The sequence below is a fragment of the Rousettus aegyptiacus genome, unplaced genomic scaffold (genome assembly GCF_014176215.1).
Source record: "Rousettus aegyptiacus isolate mRouAeg1 unplaced genomic scaffold, mRouAeg1.p scaffold_m13_p_12, whole genome shotgun sequence".
NCBI lineage: Eukaryota > Metazoa > Chordata > Mammalia > Chiroptera > Pteropodidae > Rousettus > Rousettus aegyptiacus.
This window is the reverse complement of record NW_023416287.1, coordinates 49,448,612-49,470,064: the sequence shown is the minus strand read 5'-3', so window position 1 is coordinate 49,470,064 and position 21,453 is coordinate 49,448,612. Positions and strand designations below refer to the sequence as shown.

The window sequence follows — 21,453 nt, the reverse complement described above, 5'->3', positions numbered from 1 at the left end:
TTGATTCACAAAAAGTTTATCTTTTTATTTTTTTGCTGTAATGACAATATTATTTTGAAATGGAAAAAATTACAGTGTAACCCCTCACAATGCAAGGTTTACCTTCAGAGCCAAAGAGTCTATAATATAAATCTAAAAGTAGCTCCATTTTAAATTATTTCGTTATAAATTGATAAATTGATAATTTCTAGATCTAAACAATGTTGTGCTCTAAATGAATAGGAAACTACTGAATCTATCAATAATTAATAATCAAGATCATTGTGGCATAAAATACAAGATAGTTTCAGGTGTCAGGCATAGCCTTTTAGACAGGCGAAATCACTCTTTCCTTTTTTGGCATCTTCTCTAGAGGAAACTATTTTAATATTTAAATAGTTATTTGGGTCACATAAATTGTGGATCCACCTTTTTAAATGAGCCCCACGTATAGAGGAAGAACATCCTCTTTGAAGTTAAAGCTGGTTTCAAATCCCAGCTTTCTCAACCACTAGCTTTGTGACTGTTACAGATTTCTTAATGTCTTTAAGTCTCAGGTTCCTCATCTTTCAAAACAAGGATAAAACCACTTTACCTCATGGACTTGCTAGGATTATATTTACTAAATACTAGGTTTCTAGCACTGTGCTCAGCACCAAGGATGCAGAAGAGCTTGTTATGGCAGTGAGTTAGCCATTTCATGGATTTGGGTAAGAAAAAATGTAAGGAAGATCAGCTCAGCTTCAGCAGTGCGGAATGGATTAGAGGGACAGGGCACAGAAGAGGTATAAAGTAGGTGCAGTCTACAGGATGTGCTGAGCCCTCCCAACCCCACTTTCCGTTAGACTCAGTTAAGATACAGCTAACCCTTAGGGTGTGAAGGGAAGGAGTCTTGTAAATGTGAAATGCTAATTTTATTAGAAACAGGATCTAAAGAAATTAAAACCATTTAGTCCTTTTTATTTATTTATTTATATTTTATTTTTTAAATTTGTATTTATTTCTAATTAATTAATTAATATTTTATGGTGACACTGGTTAACAAAATCCTGTAAGTTTCAGCTATACATTTTAACAGTAGGCATATATATCATTACATTGTGTGCTCACCTCTCATAGTTAGATTTATTTCTGTCACCACATATTTGACCCCTTTTACCCCATCTACCTTCCCCCTCCCTCCTCATCCTTACTCTCTGGTAATCACTAGTCCAATTAGTCCTTTTCAGAAGGAAAAAAAAGAATATATTTGCTAATCAAAGTGATTTGTGGTATTAACTATTTAAAGTATTATTAAAGTGAACACTAAAACACTAGAAATTGAAAATCTAGCTTAGCAATGACTGATAATTTATTGGAAATCACTAACCGTGTGAATATTTTTAAATACAAATTTTCATAAGCAGTAAATATGTGGTATTATTAACCCCCTTGGTCAGAAAAACCATCTAGATCTTTCTCTTTTTGCTTCTCTCTACCTTCCTTTTACTGCATCGCTCTAACCCCTTTGCCCTGAGCCTATGTTGTGACTAGCATATATACTGAAGTGTGCATGCAGTGCCTATTGAATGGATGTGGCAATGTTTTTGCTTGTTAAAAACCAAAATACGAATGCTTTGCTCAACTTCTAAAGGAATGTCACTAGTATACTCAGTGTATGATTATGGCTAATTCTTGACTGTGGTCAGGGAAGAACCAAGTTTTGATCATTCTATTTTTTATTCCTGCCATGCCCAAAGGAACCTAGGTTTGTCACTGAAAAGAAATATGTCTGAGATAGGAACTTGAGATTACATGAATACCCTTGAGTGTCATTTACAGTAGAGACCATACATTATACATGAGTAACTCCCTAGAAGTCAAATAGATCGTACATCCCCTCATCATACCGACCAGCAGCCCAGAAGCCATCCATCAAGGTAAGGGAGTTGATCATACAAGTTACATGTTCTTTCTTTTTCCCCATCTTTCTGGACCATTTATAAATGTTAACAGTGCAATCATTTCAAAATAGTCTCAGTTATAAACCTAGAGCACTAAGAGGTTGCAGATGCCTTGAATTCAACAATATATTGCCTTATGAATCTTGCTCTCAATAGCTGTGGGTCTTCCTAATCACAATTATTGATTCTAGGGAATTTAAGGGCTAAATTTCTAGAGGTGTTATGAGCCAAAACTTATAGCCTGTGGGAGAGAGGATCTTGGAAACTTTGACAAGAGGATCTTGGAAACTTTGACAAAGTTTGACTATAGATGCCTCACTTTCACTTTTTTAAGGTGTTAAAATCACATATGTACACCAGAAAAGATTACAAGTTCTAAGAGATGGATAAAGTCACTTATGGGGCAGATAGTGAATGCTAACAGTGTGCTGCTTACAAGCACAGCCTTTTAGAATCAAGGAGCAACTCAAAGAGGAACTGACTGCTTTCTTCATGTGATAGTACTTCTTGATGCTATTGGAGGGGAACACAGCCTGAATCATTTTCTCAATCAGCACTTACAAATGTATACAGTGTAATTGTTTATGATGAGAATGCTAAAGCATACAAAAATGCTGATTCACAATCTGTTTCATCAAAAATTATTTTAAGAACATATCACATATTTTATATATGATTTAATATATAAGTATATTTTACATATATAATGTACACACGTAATAAATGAGGTTTGACCAGCACTCTGGAGTATTAATTAGATTTATGCATCTATATGTCATATTTTATGTTATATATATGATTTAATATATATATATATATAAAATTAATACTCCAGAGTGCTGGTCAAACCTCATTTATTATGTGTGTACGTTTTATTATATTTACCAGGATAACCACTGTTTATGTCTCTTTACTTTCTCTTATCCTGGGCTTTTCTACAGCTTACTCCTCTACTTATATATTTATATATTAGATCTTATGCATAATATAAAATATAATATATGTTTATAATATAAATATATATGATACAGTATATAAATATGTATAATTATATTATCCTTGTGAATCTTGTGTTGAGTTTTCAAATGCTTAATTAAATTAACATTCAATTCTGCAACCTATAAATAGTAAAAAGATTGGCATTTTCCATATCCCCATATCCTTTTTGAGTTGTTCTCTATGTCCCAGTTCTTTCATTTCTCTACTCTTACCTAAAAGTGTTTTCCTGTGCAGTATCAGTATATTCTGCTTAATGAAAAGTGGTGAGAGCTCTCCGCAGTCATGAGTATGTCATTAAAATTCTCATCTTTTATAATTAAAAAGTACTCTAGGAAACTTTAGGGTTGATATTTGACTATTATTAATTCATCCATCAAATACCTATTGAGCACTTTTCTGTTCAAGTCGTTGTGTTAGGATCAATGCTGTATAGAAAGGGTATGCCAGGGTATTCTAACAGCATAGGACAGAAGGGTAAATCCCAGTAAGGCAATCAGATTGGGTTATTTAAACTGAAACCCAAAGGAGAAGTAGGAAGTGACCAGTCAGGAACTGGAAGACAGATGTAGGCCCATTGAGGAGAGGAGTAATCTATAGAAAAGCCTAGAAGAGAAAGTAAAGAGAGGCAAACAGTGGTCATCTAGTAAACGCAATTAATAAAAAAAAACACACAAATGAGATTTGACCAACTCTCAAGAGTATTAATTAGATTTATGCATGTAATGCTGAGAGTGAGAATTTTCCTAGGTTAATCATTATGTAAAATGTATGTAAATATAAGAGGAAATGCAGAATGATAACAAAATGATTTTCATAATTTAGTCTCTTAAATTTTTGTGCCTCAAACTAAATTAAGTGTGCAATAAATGTTTATCGAATTGAACCTCTTCTTTTTTATAAAAGTAATTATCCCTGAAACAGTCATAAATAGAAATCTGAAGGTCTAAATCTGCCTTTTAACTAGTCAGACATATCAGAAACAAGAAGGGTTTTAAATATATATTTTCATCCCTAACTAAAAATTAAATACATTGATCCTTCCATACAACACATATACGTAAAATAATATCCTGCCCTTATGCTTGAATCAATCTGTTATTTTTGTTAAATGAGAACAGACTACTTCCAATGAGCATTGCTACAAATTCAGATTTCATTAGGAAGATAGCTAGAATCTTCTATGTCTGTACTGACTCCTTTGAAAACCTACCCTGCTTCTCATCTCTCAAGGTCGCTAATAACACCCTACTTTTCTTCTTTACTTTACATCACCCCCATCACTGCCTTAGTTCATATTTTTGCCTTTTCAGCTCTCCAGTCTGTGTTCCACACTAACTGCAAGGATCTTTCACTCTCCTACTTAATAATCCATCAGTGTTTTACCATTGTCCTCAGGGTAAATCCAGACTTTTCTGCCTATAATGGAAGGTTTCCATCATCAAGTCACTTCCTGGGTCAGCCTCTCTTTCAAGCCAGCCTCCAGCTGAAGTCATATAAATATATGCTCAGTACTTAGAATATGCCGGGTTGCATTTGATGCTTCCTTAGCATGGAATCTTCTCTCTTCTTACCTCCTCTAGCCCGACACACATACACATGTATGCACACTCACACACACACACACACACACACACACATATGCACACTGTACTGCCTTTCTCTCTCCCACTTATTCAGTCACGCTCCAAGGTATGTAGCCCAGAAGTCTGCTTCCTCTGACAGCCTTCTCTGACCTTGCTGCTCCCCTGGCCTACCTCAGACCTGAGTTCACCACGCTGTGGTAGTGACTGTTCTGCTCAACTGCTACCTCAGGGCAAGGACTACCCTCTGTGATTTAATCTATGTATGTCCAACCCTGGTTCTGTGCTAGGTGCAGTCCTTGATTCATGTTTTGTTTTGTTTTTTAAATAAATGATTGGGCTATAGGACGTTTAATGGGACAAAGATATGATTGGATTTTCATCTTAGGTCATTCAGTGGGCCAGGGACATGAAGGAAGTAAATAGGCCGATATGGCTTCCAGATGGAAATTTAATGGGCTATCCCAGGTTAGGTCTCCAGGGCTATGGCCCCCACAAACCCAGGGGTCTTGGTGGGGAGGAAGCTTGGTAGTGCTGTCTCTGAGTTCTCTCCAAATGATTAAAATTTACTTAGAATGAGTGAAACCTGATCTCTCTGATATAGATAATTCATTGGACTTAATCTTTTAGGAATGTGGGATCACAAATTAAAAGAACATCTGGAATGGACTAGAAGCCTTGGGTTGGCATCTAGACTGTGTTTTTTACTATTGCATGATCTTGGGCCATCATGTGGACTCTCAAGTCTTTCTTCAGTTCTAAAATTGGAATCCATTGTGCACCCCACATACATCACAGTATTTTCACGAAGATTAATGTAAGTGAAAGTTCTTTGTAAACTGAAGCACTAAAAAAGAGCCAAACTATAATGTCAGGATTTGCTTAACAAAACATGTTGACCTGATTGCTATTCAGTCTTTATTCCTTTTATTCCTTGCTTTTGGTACTAGGCTTAAAATTTCTCATCATTACTGCCTTTAACTTTCATGCCAATGCACTGTGATTATTATTTAACAGGATCTATGTTTTAAAAATATCCCATATTTCGACAATAATTTTATGGAATTTGTAAGAAATGTGTGTTTGGCATTAATATTGTATATTCATTCTGTAAAATCATCGAAGTTTTGGAAAATATTTTGTTCCATCAAAACACCACAGAGATGAGAGATGAGAAGGTGTTCTTGGTTGGAGTCATGGCGGATGGTAGCTACCTCCTGGAAAAGTAGGCGCAGAGATGTTAAGACCATAAAAGTGCAACCAATCACTGCATGGAATTTGATGATCCTGGGTTTAAATTCTGGCCTTACTTGCTGTGCAACCTTGAGCAAATTGTGTGGGTTTTCTGAGTCTCATCTTTTCATCAGTTAGATGTGAATAATACTATTATCTACCTTACAAGGTGGCTAGGAGAATTAATGACATGTTAGCAAGACTTTCAGTACAGCATCTAACACAGATGTTATCTGCTGAATATAGGAAACCTTTTCTTATTTATCACTGATGCTATTCTGGCCGGTAATGATGGCAATAGCCTGTAGGTAACATGGTAGCCCCTTTTCTTCTGTCCATGTTTTGGAAAATTTTCTAGGTCCTTGTATAATATTTCTAAGCCTCAGTCAGGATCTTCTGAGCAGCTTGTGATAGAGGAATAATAACAATTATAATAAAAAATAAATAATCATTGTTTGTCACTTGAGTAGCTATAATGTGCCGGGTCAGGGTTGGTCCTTTATGAAATGGCTTGTAGCCATCTAGGGCAAGGTTTCTAGTCAGTTGCCAACATCCTCATGCACAGATGAAGGCATTCAGGTCTGGGGAGGTTACCAGGCATACTTGCTCTGACCCCACAGCCTCGTTCTCTCTGCGAAATACTATGTGGCCTTGGAGGCCACGTGAGCCATTAGGAGCATGCCCCTCCAAGAAGCAGGCCCCCTTCCCCTCCCCTCAGCCCAAAAGCATTTTCCCTGCTGACTTTCTTTGGAACTGAGGTGGTGACACCTTCATTTGCAGACATTGACTATTCTGCAAATTAATATTCTTTCCTTATTGTCTCTTTTAGTGTTAAAAAAGATATATTACACTTTTGTTTTAAGATTATAGTCATTAGAATCTTTAGGGTTTATCCCTATTCTTAGAAGATAGAAGCATGTTTTTTTGTTGTTTTCTTCATTATTTCTTCATTATTATTTTTAAACTAAGACTTTTTTTTGGTACTCCAACTCTATCACAATCTTCTTAATTTTAGAAATGAAATTTTGAGTACTTGAAAATATTGTATTAAACAAATTTGTTTTAGGTGTTGGTTTTTTTTTTTTTCAAATTAATCAGTGTTTTTTTGTTGTTGTTGATATGTATGTTCTTTTTTTGTTTGACCATATTTAATAGTCTCCAGAGAGTCAAAGAAAATACCAGCTCTTTTGAAATACTTATTACTAGATTTTTAATCGTTCCCTTTTATTTATTGAAAGACTGTAAACTGTAGGAACATCTCAAACATCATGGGCTAAATGTTCTTTTCTCTTAGTCCTTGAACCTTTTGAAAAGTTTCTATCAATAGCTAAAATTGTTTAAGGAAAGTAGTTCTAAATATCTGACTTCCAACCTAAGTTTTTTTTCCACTGGGGTACACATAATCACAAAGACCAAACTGTCACTCAGTGGTAAAACTTCAGCTTTATATTACTGTATTAGCTTTTTTTTTTATTACTTATTATAGCTGAATTTCTACAGTATGTGTTAACAAAAGGTGCTGATCCCCTTATCACTTCCACCACTACTCTTCCCCCACCTGATTTTAGGTGAATTTTATTGTATTAAAAAATAATACTCTGGATTCCTTTACTACCAGGAAACAAAGATCATTTTTATTAATGTTGCTTCTAGGATGACAATGTCAGTCATCTCTTTAAAAATTCATTTTGAAAACTAAGTTTGTTCTTCAAGAACCTTGAAAAGAAGTTTTAAAAATGGCAGAGGAAGATAATAATAATAGAGTAGATGTATTTGAGCTTTTGCACAATGAAACATAATTTAACTTTCCCTCAAACTTCATTTCAAACTTGCTTTTGTGCATGGAAATTTACTGCATGGCTTTCTTTCTCCAATTTTTCAAAAAAAAATTTTTCTTCAACATAATCTCCCCTGAAGAATTATATGTATTAGATCAGAGCTTCAGTCTTATTACCGAGGCCTCTGGCCTAGGTTCACAGCAAGCACAGGCCTCCATACTCAGGGGGCACCAGCCACATCTCTGGGGGAGAAGGCAGAGCAGAGAGGCTGCCTGTGGACAGGGGAGGCTGGCAGTGACTCTCAGTGCCAAATTCTGTCACTACCACCCCCAAAAAACAATGAAACATATCTGCAGTACTTTGATTTGACCTTAATGATTAAAATGAATATCAAATGAAATACTAAAATTGAGAAATTGTAGCTCTTTGTAACCTGAGGAATGATTATAGAAGCTAGAATGAATAGTTCCAAATTTGCCTGACAGAGATTTAGAGAGAGGTAGAAGGGAACAGAAACCAAGACTGTGTGTTCACAGTCTTCTCTCCCTGCCCTCCACCAAGAGCAGAGGTGTATTTATTCTCATCCCTCACTTCAGATATCACAGGCAGCTGTGGGAGTCAAGATGACTAACCCTGCTTGTCACACCTGACAATGTAGTTCTGTCAGGAACTGGGCAGTATGGAAACTATGAAGAAAGCCCCTCTACTCTTGGGGACACTTGGGGCATGCCTGCCAGGATTTTGCAAATACCTACACGAGGGCACGGCCCATTTCCTTCAGTCTTCCCTACTCTTGAAAAAGGGTCCTCATAGATTCTTGGAAGTTCAACTGTTTTAGTGAGCCTGATGGAAAAACTTGTTGGAACTTCAGTGGAATTTCTTTTGCACAAGGATTGGAGTGAGTGGAGGCTGCACTGAGAATCCAAAGACATATTTAATTTGAGGATAAAGTTGGTGGCTGTCAGCAGTGCAAGAGCAGCCTTCAGGTGTCACTGGCAGTAGGAATGTTTGGGCGCTAGGTCCACTCTAGGTGCCCTCAGTGAAGTAGATGCTAAGAGACTTTGATGTAGACACTGGCATTCCTTCCTTGGGCCCATTATGCTTTGAACAATCCTTTATCAGATCCTTGTCACAGTAGTTTTTCTTTGTGTGACCAGTTTCAAATACACACAGGCCAAGCTTCTCAAGGATGAGGACAGTCTGTGCCTGATTTCTCTTTTTATTTAATTTTTTAAATATTTAATTCCTTCTTCTCCATTGCTTGGCATAGGGCTTGATTTGTGATAAGGGTTATAGAAAGGAAGGATGGAAGAAACATGAATAAAATATTTTCTTCTTATTTGTTGATGTCATAACTTGCCTGATCTTGTACCCGGAGTTATAACATATTAGAGCTTGAAAGGACCTTAGTGTTTAGTCTAATTTAGTGGCAAAGCTAGAAACAATTGCCAATGGTATGTGACTCCCAATTCAGGGTTCTCTCAGCGGCCCCCTTCTCGGGCACTTCCCTCTTCGATGGTGGCATTTTCATTCTAGGTCACCTGGCCTGCAGTATCAGTATTTTTAGGGACTGAAAGATTCTGAATTGAATACGAACATATAATAATTAAGACACTTAGTATAGCTTTGATAGTATTCAATTTCTTTTTTTATTCAAATCACTAGAGGTATTTAAGAGAAAATAATAATAGTAGCTGACCTTGAATTATAATTTTATAGTCACATTTGTTTTGAAATTGTGATAGTTAAATTATGATGAACTTAAGTGAAATAAAATATTCAAAGAAAAATGTCTTCACTTGTTAAAAGGGGGAGAAATCACTCTTAAAAATGTTCTGTCCAGGACTGACTTACTTGAAATTTGGTGCCTGTTATGAAGATTAATAACAGGTGGCCTTTTACAGTTTCTCAGCCTGAGTCTAATGTTCTAGTTGTTCTTTTATTATCCCAAACCTCCTTAACTAAAGGATTTTTCCTTCCTGCTTTTAGTTCACAACATGGTACTGTAATTGAGTTCATATTTCGTACCCATCCTTTCGGCTGTAATTAATACTTTATTATATCAAATTTTATCTCTAAATAGCAGAAAATGATATTGCCCGAATGCTCAAGCATGCTCGCACATGCACACACACACACACACACACACACACACGCACACAAAACAATAGTAACTTGTGGATGTTAGGCAAGCTTTTATGATGAATTATGGCTGAGAGAACATAACATGTCTTTGTGCTGTCCTGCAAATATTTCACACAAGTTTATGGTTGATCTAGAACAAAGCAGGACAAAGAGAAATTAAAGTTGCTAGCATAGAATATTCAGTCTCACTGATCTATTTATGCTGCGCAGTACGCTACCCAGTGCCCATTTTCTGTATAAAACTAGTTATCAGTCCTCATTTATGATTTATTAGATGGGACTTTGGTAGGTCAACTACTCAGCACCACTGTTACTTGAAAGACTCTAAGGAATTCTCATCATGATGACAAACATATCGAGCTTATTGAACTGACCTTTTTTTTTCTAATTTTAAACTGGTGATAATACTCTTAAAACTTAGTTCAATTGTACAAGGTTTTTTTGTATTATCAGGGTGTCATTTCAGTAAATGCTGACAGGTTTAGGAAAAAGGTATGACTAAACAAAGAAAAGGAAGAAAATTTTGTGTTGTTGCATGGCAATAAACCATAATCACACATTTATTTTTACATGCTTTGCATATAATTTATATTTTAATTTACCGTCACCCTCCCCCCAAATATTAATCTTTGGGAAGATATTAATGCTAATCTATTTTTTACACATATAGAATAGATGATTTTTACCAAAAATTGCAAATCAAGCTAAAAGTCATTGTTAGATATCATGAAATAAATAATAGTCTAAGTCCTTGAAATGATCAGAATTGATAACTTTAAAGGATTAACAAAAGCAACAATGAAATGGATCATTACCTTTTTCCCTCTCTCCTTTTCCTGTTCTGTTATCCAGTTGGATAATGCTCCAATAGTTTACGCTGATAAGAGGTAGAATAAGTGGATAAGAAAAATGTACTACAATACATATAAGGCTTTAATTTTGAAGTGAATTATGCTAAAAATTTTTAAGTCATTTTCAAATCTGTACCAGGCTTTCCCTCAAAGTCTTCAAAGTTAGAAAAGACCAAAAGCATTTTATCACATTTGAACTTTAAAGTTTAACAAAATACATGAAAGATGTTCAGACGTTCTTTTCTAGGTTATAGTTCATGTGCTATTCTATACAAATTTAGATATCTTATTCTCCTTGTAAAAGCCTCAGTTTTGTTGTGGTATGTATATCATAAATTAAACTTTAAATTAAATTTCATTTCATAAGAAAGTTATATATAATGATGTCACATTTTTTGGCAAATTCATCTTCACTGTGGATTGTGCCTTCATACTTCAAATGCCATAGGAAGAGTTTGTATTATTTTAAATCCCAGAACAGTGGTGGGACAAGGCTAGGAATGGTGTGACTTTAATAAACAAAGGGAGAATTTGCAATACATAAAAAGATAATAGAATTTTAATCATTTCTCTAAGCTAGAATCTTCTACTTGGCTTTCCATTGTTGAGGATTTGTGGGGTTTTTGATTATCTTTTTATGGAAAAAAACATTCAAATAGTAAAATTTTCAAAGCTACTTTTGAGATTACAATTGTAGTTGGAATGATTTTATGAAATTCATTAGTGAAATAATGTTATCTATATAGATGAAAAACATATCAGTCATAAAGTTCTGGCAAGGTACCCTTGACCTAGGTGCCAATAATGTGTTAATTTTCATCAGGGAGACAGCAATGTGTGGCAAATGGTCAGCAAATAGGATTTAGCTATTTTTCATTAGTGCTTGGACTTTGATAAAGGGGATAGAAAAGAGCTGCTTGACCTTTCAGTGCTTAAATTATTAAAGAGCAAATAGATTTGAGGTCTGGATGCTTGCAAATCTAATTTGTCTTGTGGAGCAAGGATGAAAAGACATTTTGAGTTTGAAATTGCTCTAGTCAACTTAGTTCTTACTTTAATATATCTGAAAATGAGTAGATGGTAGCCATTTAAAAAGTAATATATCTGGAGTAGAGTATATAGTATAACATACCAGCTGAAATGTAGACCCATTAAAAGGTCATTTAATTTTTGAATTTTTATCTAATCCTCATAAAATTGCTGCTTAAAAAATTAATTTTTTTCATACATATTCACTTTGATGGTATTTAAATTACAAAACAAATTTTTCTTTCATTAGGGATGTCAAATATAGAATGTTCTCGTTAAAGTAGGAAAGTACCTGGCACATAGCAGGCACTCAAAAAATATTTGTTCAGTAAATAGATGAGTAAAAACACACAACACGACACATATACTAGCTAAGTTGGGAAAAAGATGGATGGGAAGTGAGAGAGAGAGGTGAGAAAAGAAGATAGAGAAAGCAGAGCTGCAGCTTTTGATTCCTTCAAGGTTCATTATTTAATTGTGGGTTATCCAGGATAACTTTACAATTGTGCCAGCATCCTCTTATCGCAAAACCTTTTTCATGGTCATTTCCTCCTCTGATAGCTCTTGGGTATGTAGGAAATGAATACAGAATAAACATAGTATTAAATTTTGGTAAAGCACATAAACAAAATGAAGTATAAAAAGTATATCAATAAATGAAGAAAAAGCTGACAAGATACAGTATCCTTTTATGATTAAAACACCTAATAAAATGGGTATAGAAGGGAATGACCTCAACATAATAAAGTCCATAAACGACAAACCCTCAGCTAATATCTTACTTAATGGTGAAAAACTGAAAACTTTCCCTCTAAGATCAGGAACAAGACAAGGATGCCCACTCTCACCACTCCCATTCGATATCATATCAGAAGTCCTAGCTAGAGCAATTAGGTAAGAGAAAGAAATAAAAGGCATCCAAATTGGGAATGAAGGAGCATGTTGTCACTTTTTGTATGATTCTCTATATAGAAAACCCTAAATACTCCATCAAAAAGCTATTAGAAACAATAAACATAGTAAAGTTGTAGGATATAAAATCAATCTACAAAAATTTATTGCATTCCTATATACTAACAATGAAATTTCAGAAAAAGAAATAAAAGAAAAAACTCCTCTTACAATTCCACAAAAGAATGAAATACCTAGGAATAAACTTAACATGTGAAGTACCTTGACACTGAAAACTATAAGACATGATTAAAAGAAATTGAAGAAGATACAAAGAAATGGAAAGATTATCTTTGTTCTTGGATTGGAAGAATCAATATAGTTAAAATGGCCATATTACCCAAAGCAAATTACAGATTTAATTCAATCCCCATCAAAATCCCAGTGAAATTTTTAAGGAAATGGAACAAAAAATTATCAGATTTCAATGGAAGCTCAAAAGACTCTGAATACCCAAAGCAATCCTGAGGTGGGGGAAACAAACACACAAGGCCAGAGGTACCATACCGCCTGACTTCAAATTGTAGTACGAAATGACAATAATCAAAACAGCATGACATTGGCAGAAAAAGACACACAGATCAATGGAACAGAATTGAGAGCCCAGTAATAAACCCACATATACATGGGTAAATTTTCCACAAAGGGGCCAAAAACAGACAATGGAGAAAAAAAAAAAGCCTCTTTGATAAATAGTGCTGGAAAATTGGAAAGCCACATGCAAAAGAATAAAACTAGATTGCTATCTGTCACCGCAAGCCAAAATTAACTCAAAGTGGATCAGAGACCTAAATATAAGACCTGAAACTAAATTGTGCGGAAGAAAACATAGGTACTAAACTCATGTATCTTGGATAGAGAGGATTTTATAAATTTGACCTCAAAAGCAAAGGAAGTAAAAAGCAAAAATAAATAAATAGGACTATATCAAACTAAAAAGCACAGCAAAAGAAACTATCAATAAAGCAAGGAGGCAACACTCTATGAGAGAAGATATTTGGAAACAATACCTCCAATAAGGGGATAATGTCCAAAATATGTGAGGAACTCATACAACTCAACAACAACAACAAAACCCCCCCAACAATCCAATTAAAAAATGAGCAGAGGACCTGAACAGACACTTCTCCCAAGAAGACATAGAACTGGTCAATGAATATATGAAAAGATGCTCATCATCGCTAGCTATTAGGGAAATTCAAATCAAAACCACAATGAGATACCACCTCACACCTGTTAGAATGGCTATCATGAACAAGACAAGAAATAACAAGTGTTGGAGAGGTTGTGGGGAAAAAGTAACCCTCATACACTGCTGGTGAGAATATAAATTGTTATAGTCACTATGGAAAACAGAATGGAGTTTTCTCAAAATTTAAGAATAAAATTACCATGTGAATCAGCAATCCCTTTTCTGGGTATCTACCCCCAAAATTTGAAAACATTTATCTATAAAGATATATGCACCCCATTGTAGGATTATTCATGGTGGCCAAGACTTGGAAATAACCAAAGTGTCCTTTAATCGATGACTTTACAAAGAAAATATGTACATGTATACAATAGAATATTACTCAGCCATAAGAAAAGATGAAATACTGTCATTTGTAACAACATAAATAGATCTTGACATTATTGTTCTAAGCTACATAAATCAGACAGAAAAAGTTGAGAACCATGTGCTTTTGCTCATAAGTGGGATATAAAACTAAAGCAAACAAATGAACAAAACAGAGACTCGTAGACACAGACAACAGTTTAGTGATTACCAGAGGGAGAGAGTGGGGAATTAGTTAAGGATAAAGGGGTCAAATATATGGTGACAGAAGAAAATTTAATTTTGGGTGATGAATACATAATATAGTATACATATGATGTATTATTGAATTGTACACTTAAAACCTATATAATTTATTAACCAATGCCACTCCAATAAATTTAATTTTTTTAATTTTAGTAAAACAAAGCATATTTGTGAATAACAGTGAATTTCCTCCATACTTCATGTACTATATAGAAAATAGAAATTACTTTTAGATTATCTATGCTTTCAAAAATATATACTTCATGGCCACTTCACTCTAAGAGTCATGAGATGCAGAGATGACTAAAACATGGCCCTCCTCCTTGAAGAACTTATAAGACTTTTAAAAATATTAATACAAGGACACAAAGGATTGTATTTCATCACAGAAAACATATGTTTGTGAGTTTAGAGCAGAGCAAGAATACATCAAAGTGGTGAACCATGTCATAAGCCCCTAAGAGACAGTTTACAAAAGGGTCTCAATCATTTTACAAGGTAGGGTCATCTGCTGAGAGTGATAGAAGATTTCAGTGTGTTGGGAAGATCAGCATTTAAATAACAAGCTCGGATCCAAGCTAGGTTGAAGGAATAGAGGAAAAGATGTTTGCGGTAGGAGAATTCAAGATCTTGGCTCTTGGAAAGTTTGGAGGTTCCCGTGCTAATCTTTTACCTGGCAAGTTAGAAACAGGAAGGAGCTCGCTCCAGGTTGAGAAGTGAGTGATCACTGTCCTCACAGCCATTGGTAAGGAGGTTCCTGGGAGGGATCAAGGGTTGGAGAGGACACAAGCCAGGTCCTGGTGACACTGCAGAAGATTTCCAGGAGAGTGTCCTTCCTGGAAATTATGAATGACACAGATGCAGATGGGAGAAGGAATTAAGGTCAAGGTATAATTACCATCTATTGCTCTCTTGATGTGATGAATCTCTAGACAATACTCAGAATAAACTGATTACAGGAGATGGACGGATTGGTTGTGTGTTGGTTGTGATCGCGTGAGCCCATGGTGCAGATGTTTCACATGAGTGCCACAACCAGGAATTTTTAATAGGTAATGCTAGTGCTGTCTTGTCAGATGATCAAGAGAGCACATCTACTACTTGTTCAGCTTTGTGTCCAGATAGAATGGGCATTTCACCTTTGAACCTCAGTTTTCTCACCAGTAACATGGGAAAATAAAATCTGCATGTTCAAGGCACCTGACCTAGCACTTCCCGCGTGGAACAATTCCCGCAAATTTTTTTCCCATGAATCTTCATATTTCCATTTTGTCTAGTATATGGGTTTCCCATAAGTTGTTTTTAAAGTGACTTCAAAAATCATGCCATATAGCAAATAAATTGGGAAAGCTGACCGATAGGAGGAAGGCAATATTAAAAATTGTTTTATTTAATGGAGAATTTCTTTGCAAAGCAATTTATTATTCCTTTGATGTAATCCTTTTGTGAAAGTAGTTCTTGTATCCTGAATAAAAATTATGAATAAAAAATATAAAATGCACCTTAGAAGATCCATTTAATTCTCTCATTTCTTAAGAAAGAAAAGACCCAAAGAAATTATTTTAAAACCTCAGTTGTTAGAAAAATTAGGATTAGAGCTTAGATGTACATAGAAGCACATGCCACTGTGTCCCCACCACTGTCAAAGGCATTTCAAGAGAAGAGTCACACTTTCTCAATGTTGTTTTTATTTAATGGCACATTGGATTAAACTTCTTCATGGGTCAGCTTTCATCTGTGGTGGTGCTATGGTCATTTGCTTTAACTTTAACCTTTTACTCTTGCTATACTATGACCTGATATTCTTGTTAATATTTGCTGCATATCCAACTACTCCAAAACTTAGTAATAGCTTAAAACAACCCTTCTGTTTTGCAATATTTTTGTGGACCAACAAAAGCTTGACTGGGCAGTTCCTGCTTGTGGTCTCTCATGTGCTTCCATCATCTGGATGTTCAGCTTTGTGGCCTTTTAAGGTAGCCCACATACATGGCTATCAGTGATACTCATTGTTGGCTGAGAGCTCTTCAGGACTGCCAAGCAGAGTGCCCATGCGTGGCCTCTCCAGCATGGCAGGTTCAGGGGTATTGGACCACTTGCATAGTGGCTGGTTTCTTCCAAATAGCTTCCCTGGGGAACCAGGCTAAAAATGCATGGCCTTCTCTGACTGAAGCCTTGAGATTTGCACATTGTCCCCTTGTTACATTCTTTAGGTCACATGTAGTCATTAAGGTTGGCCAACCCTATTCTTGGTGGGAAAAGTGTCAAAGAATTTGCAGATATATTTTAAAATAGCCCATCTGACTGTAAATGTCAGGGAGAAGAGGGACAAGAAATCAAAGTCCACTTTACCTCTGTACATGTTCCTTAGCCTTTTTTATAAGAATATTCTTCCTAAATACTTTCTTTCATGTTGTATCCATCATGCAGTGAGAATTCTGCCAGATTTGGTGGAGCATCTCGTGTGACCAACAGAAAATCAAATGTTAGGAAATAAAAGTTGTATTTTCTTTTTTTAAAGTTCACATCACTGCTTAGAATTCACGTTATCATTACACTGTAAACCTGCAGGACTGCCTGTCTAATGAGCAATCATTCCGTTCTACAATTGATTTTTGTTTAGACAGAATTACAGACTGAATGGCAGCTACATTGTTACTGTAATAGATAACTTGGTAAGTGGTCATACTTCCAGAAATAGGTGATTTCACTGAGTGCAGATTAGAGTTCACACAGACAGGATCCCAAAGAGGGACCTCTCCAGGCCTTTCCCACACTGAACAAGTCTAGGGCTACAACAAAAATGGTGCTTTTTCTGATACGGTAAGAAAAAGATACATCTCCTTGCCAAGACTTTCAATCTAATTTGGCTTCAGTTTTTGAAAGCCATTGTCAAGGTTTAGTTTTTATCAGTATAGAAACTTTTTTTTCATTCAGCAAAACTACACAAGTATTCATCATTCTATTAAATATATATATTTTACTAAAAAACTTTATCCCTTCAAGTTTTCTTTCATTCTCCTTAGGTTTCTTAAAAATTCAAAGACATTGGAAGGGTGAGGAAGGAAAGGTGGGAGATCTACTGCTCCACTGCTCAGTGGGGACATCTGTCTTTGCAGGCATCTGTGAAGGATGACCATTTCCATCTATCTTTACATATAATTTAAGTAGCCCTGTTCATAATTTACTCTTAGAAACTGCTTTTAATTCCAAAGCCTTGCCTTTTGAAATTCCATTCTCTTTTCTCTGCCTTTCTTACATCATCTCCTTCCACTGATTAAGTATGGTGAAGGGCAAAGGCATATAAGAAAATATCAAAGTTAAACCTTTGTTAATATGAGTCATTACACATTGTGTTTGTAACTTGATAAAACTTCACATGTCATTGAAGAAAATAATATGTTGTCTTTGGTCTTTTTCAAAATAAATGTATGGTTAATATAATTTCATTTATTAGATAAACTGAGTTAATTGTCTACAAATTCATCTTCAGTTACATGTGAGAATAATATTATTTTAGTTGTCCTATTCACATAAACAGCAGAGATTGTTATTATACAACATCTTTGTAATTATGGTGAATTTTGTTTCTCTCAACAAATTGTATTATTTGAGGTGAGAGAGTTTTGCGAAAGATTAAACACTTTATCTCTCTTTTGTTGAGCAAGTGTTGTGTGAATGTCCGTTATGTACAAAACACTTATTATTGACTATATCCAGCATATTTTTTATTTTGGATATCCTGTGGATCCATGCAGCCGAAGGCAAAGGAGATCAGCTCAGTTATTATAAAATATCACTGATAATACTCTTTTTTTTTCAGTGTCTACCAAATAGTTGTTGAGGAAGAACGTCCTCGAAGAACTAAAAAGACAACAGAAATCTTAAAGTGTTACCCAGTGCCAATCCACTTCCAGAATGCTTCCATCCTGAATTCACAGTACTACTTCGCTGCAGAATTTCCAGCAAACAGCCTGCAAGCTGCTCAGCCTTTTACTATTGGTGATAACAAGACCTACAATGGATATTGGAACACTCCTCTTCTTCCCCATAAAAGCTACAGAATTTATTTCCAAGCTGCTAGTAGAGCCAATGGGGTAAGTTTTATAGACAGTTGTTTACTTAGGCTAGAGTTATTAATGTGAACATAGATTAAACAAGATAGTAAGAAATAGTGATGCTTTTGTGCATTCCTACTTGGAACAAGTGTGTTTTTTTTTTCTTTTTAAAATTATTTTCACCTAGAGAAATGTATGGAAAGAAATGAATATATTCTTATTTGTTTTGGTAGAAAGAACATATTGTCAACATGGTGGTTTTTATTTTCAGTTTTTACTTGTTACCAAAAGTTGCCTAGTAATTCTGCTAACCTGACTGTTTTACAGGAAAATAATATAGCTACGATACATACATTCAGCTCATTTAAAATTTTGTGAGGTTCACGTCTGTCTTTTCAGCAAATTCTGTTCCATTTCTTTGGTTCCACGAGTTTATACTTCCTATATCTGACTAAATTAGGTATCTTTTCTTGTTTTCTAACACCTTTAGAAAGTGAGAAAATAAAATAAAATAAAATAAAAATTATCAAGTCATTTCTGAATTTTTGCCCTTTCTTATTCAGACCAACCTAGAACTCTGATAAGATAGTAAATTCTCCTTAGAAAGAAGGGCAGGTTTTGCAGCTGCTACAGTAGTTTTCCTCCTTCACAGGATGGGTCTGGGTGTCATCATAGTTGACTTGATTTTTGCCTATGAAAAATGAGGAAGTCTGAGACTCAGAGTTCTTCTCCAGTAGTGTTTGCCCAGAGAGAGACTAAGGGTCTGGAGTAGGAGGCCAGGAGCCACCAGACAGAGACATTTTGTGTTTAGCTCACTGCTCATCATCTGCTTCAAAAATGGTCACCACCACTGGCCAGAAAATGTATCTGAGTATTGTTCAAAGAGTAACCATCGTACGATTAATGCCACATGTGGAATGATGAGATATTTTCTTATCTGTATTTAAAGAGAACTACATATATTTTTATTTGTTTTAAATAAAACATGAATAGTGATTTTCCCCCCTCTTTATTTGACACAGGAAACCAAAATAGACTGTGTCCGAGTGGCCACAAAAGGTAGGTTGAAATTGTGGGATACTCTCCTAATTTATGTCCTTTAAGATTTTAGAGGGTATTTCAAAACTTCTTGAAAGACTAATTTCATTGAAATAAGTGTGTATGTGTGCATGTATGTATTTATTAAGATCTAATGGCAGTTAATATCGACCTGCCGTATTTCATAGAGATATTTTTTTTAAAAAATAAGAGGTCATGTTACTATGTTTCAAGCACTTATCAATGGTTATCATTTAAAAAAAATATTTTAAATTAAGTGTTATATGATCTCAGTACAGTTTAAAAAAAAAAAAAAACATAGTACCATATGTAGTAGTACTATATCCAGAGAATCTTCTTATGCAAAGTAGAAAAATATTGCCTGCCATTTTTAAGGAAGTACCTACTAGTTATAATAGCTTTATAGAGTACATGTGGGCTTTTTTTCTTAACCAATGATGTGTGCCTCTTTGAATCCCACAACCAGGAAATGTTATTGTGGAATTTCTGTTTCTAAGGCCTGGTTCAAATCCTGAGAAAATGTGATCAAGGATGAGATGTAGAAGTTGCTAGGGCAAAACACAGTAAGCTCGCCACACAGTCCCTCCTAAGAGAGAAAGTGTAGTTGCATGTATGCCCAAGTGGTCATTTCATCTTGTCCACTTTGCAGTGTGGTTTTAACCATCACATGTCAAAGTGTATGATGAAATGCTTTGAGAAATGTAAAATGCTGCATTAAAATGAGGCATTATAAATTAACACTTGTAGTTCAATACATTCTTTCAAACTTTAGAGTAACTATATGCACAATAAGGAAGTGTGTGTGATTTAATTTAGACATAATGGCAAGAAGGCATCATTGGATCTGTGGCACTAAATTTAATCAATCCTTAGGTAGTCACTTGTTGAGTTCTGTTTGATAAAAATATCTTGTTTTTGTTGTTTAACTTTCAGGCAACATAATTTGAATATATCATGGGTCCATCTGCAATTTCAAAATTTTCATTGAATTCTTATTCAGTTAGCTTAACAAATATTTCTTGCTTTCATGGTATGTGCCAGGCATTGTGTGAGGTACTCACCTCATTTGTATTTTGTTGTCTTCATGGGCTCATAGTTTTATTTCCAAAAATCTAATTATATTGATTTTAAAACATTCAATTCTTTATTGTATTGTTATATTATACCTGATTAAGTGCCTTTATTTATAGGAATAAATTAATACTAAATGAAATTAAAGATATCGATGTGTTTTGTAAACTATTATATGCTATTACCTATTAATTATCACAGTATTGTGAGGCCCTTGAATGAGGTATTGACGTTCCTAGACCTCCAGGTCATCGCCCATGCTCAAATTGCTTTATTAAATTCTACTTACCCTTGAGGTCTCCAAAAGTAAATGCAGTTGCAGATTGCCTAATTTATAATGCCTTATGTTTGACATCACAGCTGAAAATCACTTTCATACTCCTGTTCTCATTTATTTCTTTAACATTACTATGAGAAAGGAGACATGTATTGTTATTTTTATTTTTAAGATTAAGAAAACGCATACTTTGGAGGACAAATTGATTTATCAAGTTCACTCAGCTAATAGTCTATGGGTCAAGGCTTAATCCCGAGCATTTGGACTCCTAACCCCTGTGTTTCATTGTGTATCATAGCTTTTCATCCAGCAGAATCTCTGGCCAGTTATAGTATTGCGTTTTATAAGTATCTGTCCGCCTCTTTATTAGGATTGAGTCACTGCCCAGTTAACTCTGAAAGCAATGAAATATCTGTCATTATGTTCATTTACATATCTAAATAATTATATAAATAACACTCATAAGTATGGAAGTCTGACGTTTGCTGTTTTCACAATAGATTGAATTAGATGGTGATTTGGACCATTTTCTTCCATCAGCTAGATTTAATCAATATTATAATTTGTTTTTCAATTCACCAAAGGACGATTAGGCAATTAGATGACCTGATTGACTAAATATTCTTCACTCGTATTTTCTGAGTCATTTGCAAACATTTACACAGCATCAAACTCTATCCAAATAACCTCTTTAGG

General features: G+C 34.9%; 1 protein-coding gene across 7 annotated transcripts in view; it reads left to right on the top strand.

Moving 5' to 3' along the window:
- PTPRM (protein tyrosine phosphatase receptor type M) overlaps positions 1–21,453 on the top strand; it is a 691,775-nt gene that overhangs the window by 428,307 nt on the left and 242,015 nt on the right. For all 7 annotated transcript variants that reach the window (XM_016120972.2, XM_036229038.1, XM_016120973.2 and 4 more), the window contains exons 12-13: positions 18,116–18,389; positions 19,373–19,409. In XM_016120972.2, the coding sequence (XP_015976458.1) occupies positions 18,116–18,389; positions 19,373–19,409 (311 nt within the window). The remainder of the gene's footprint in view (positions 1–18,115; positions 18,390–19,372; positions 19,410–21,453) is intronic.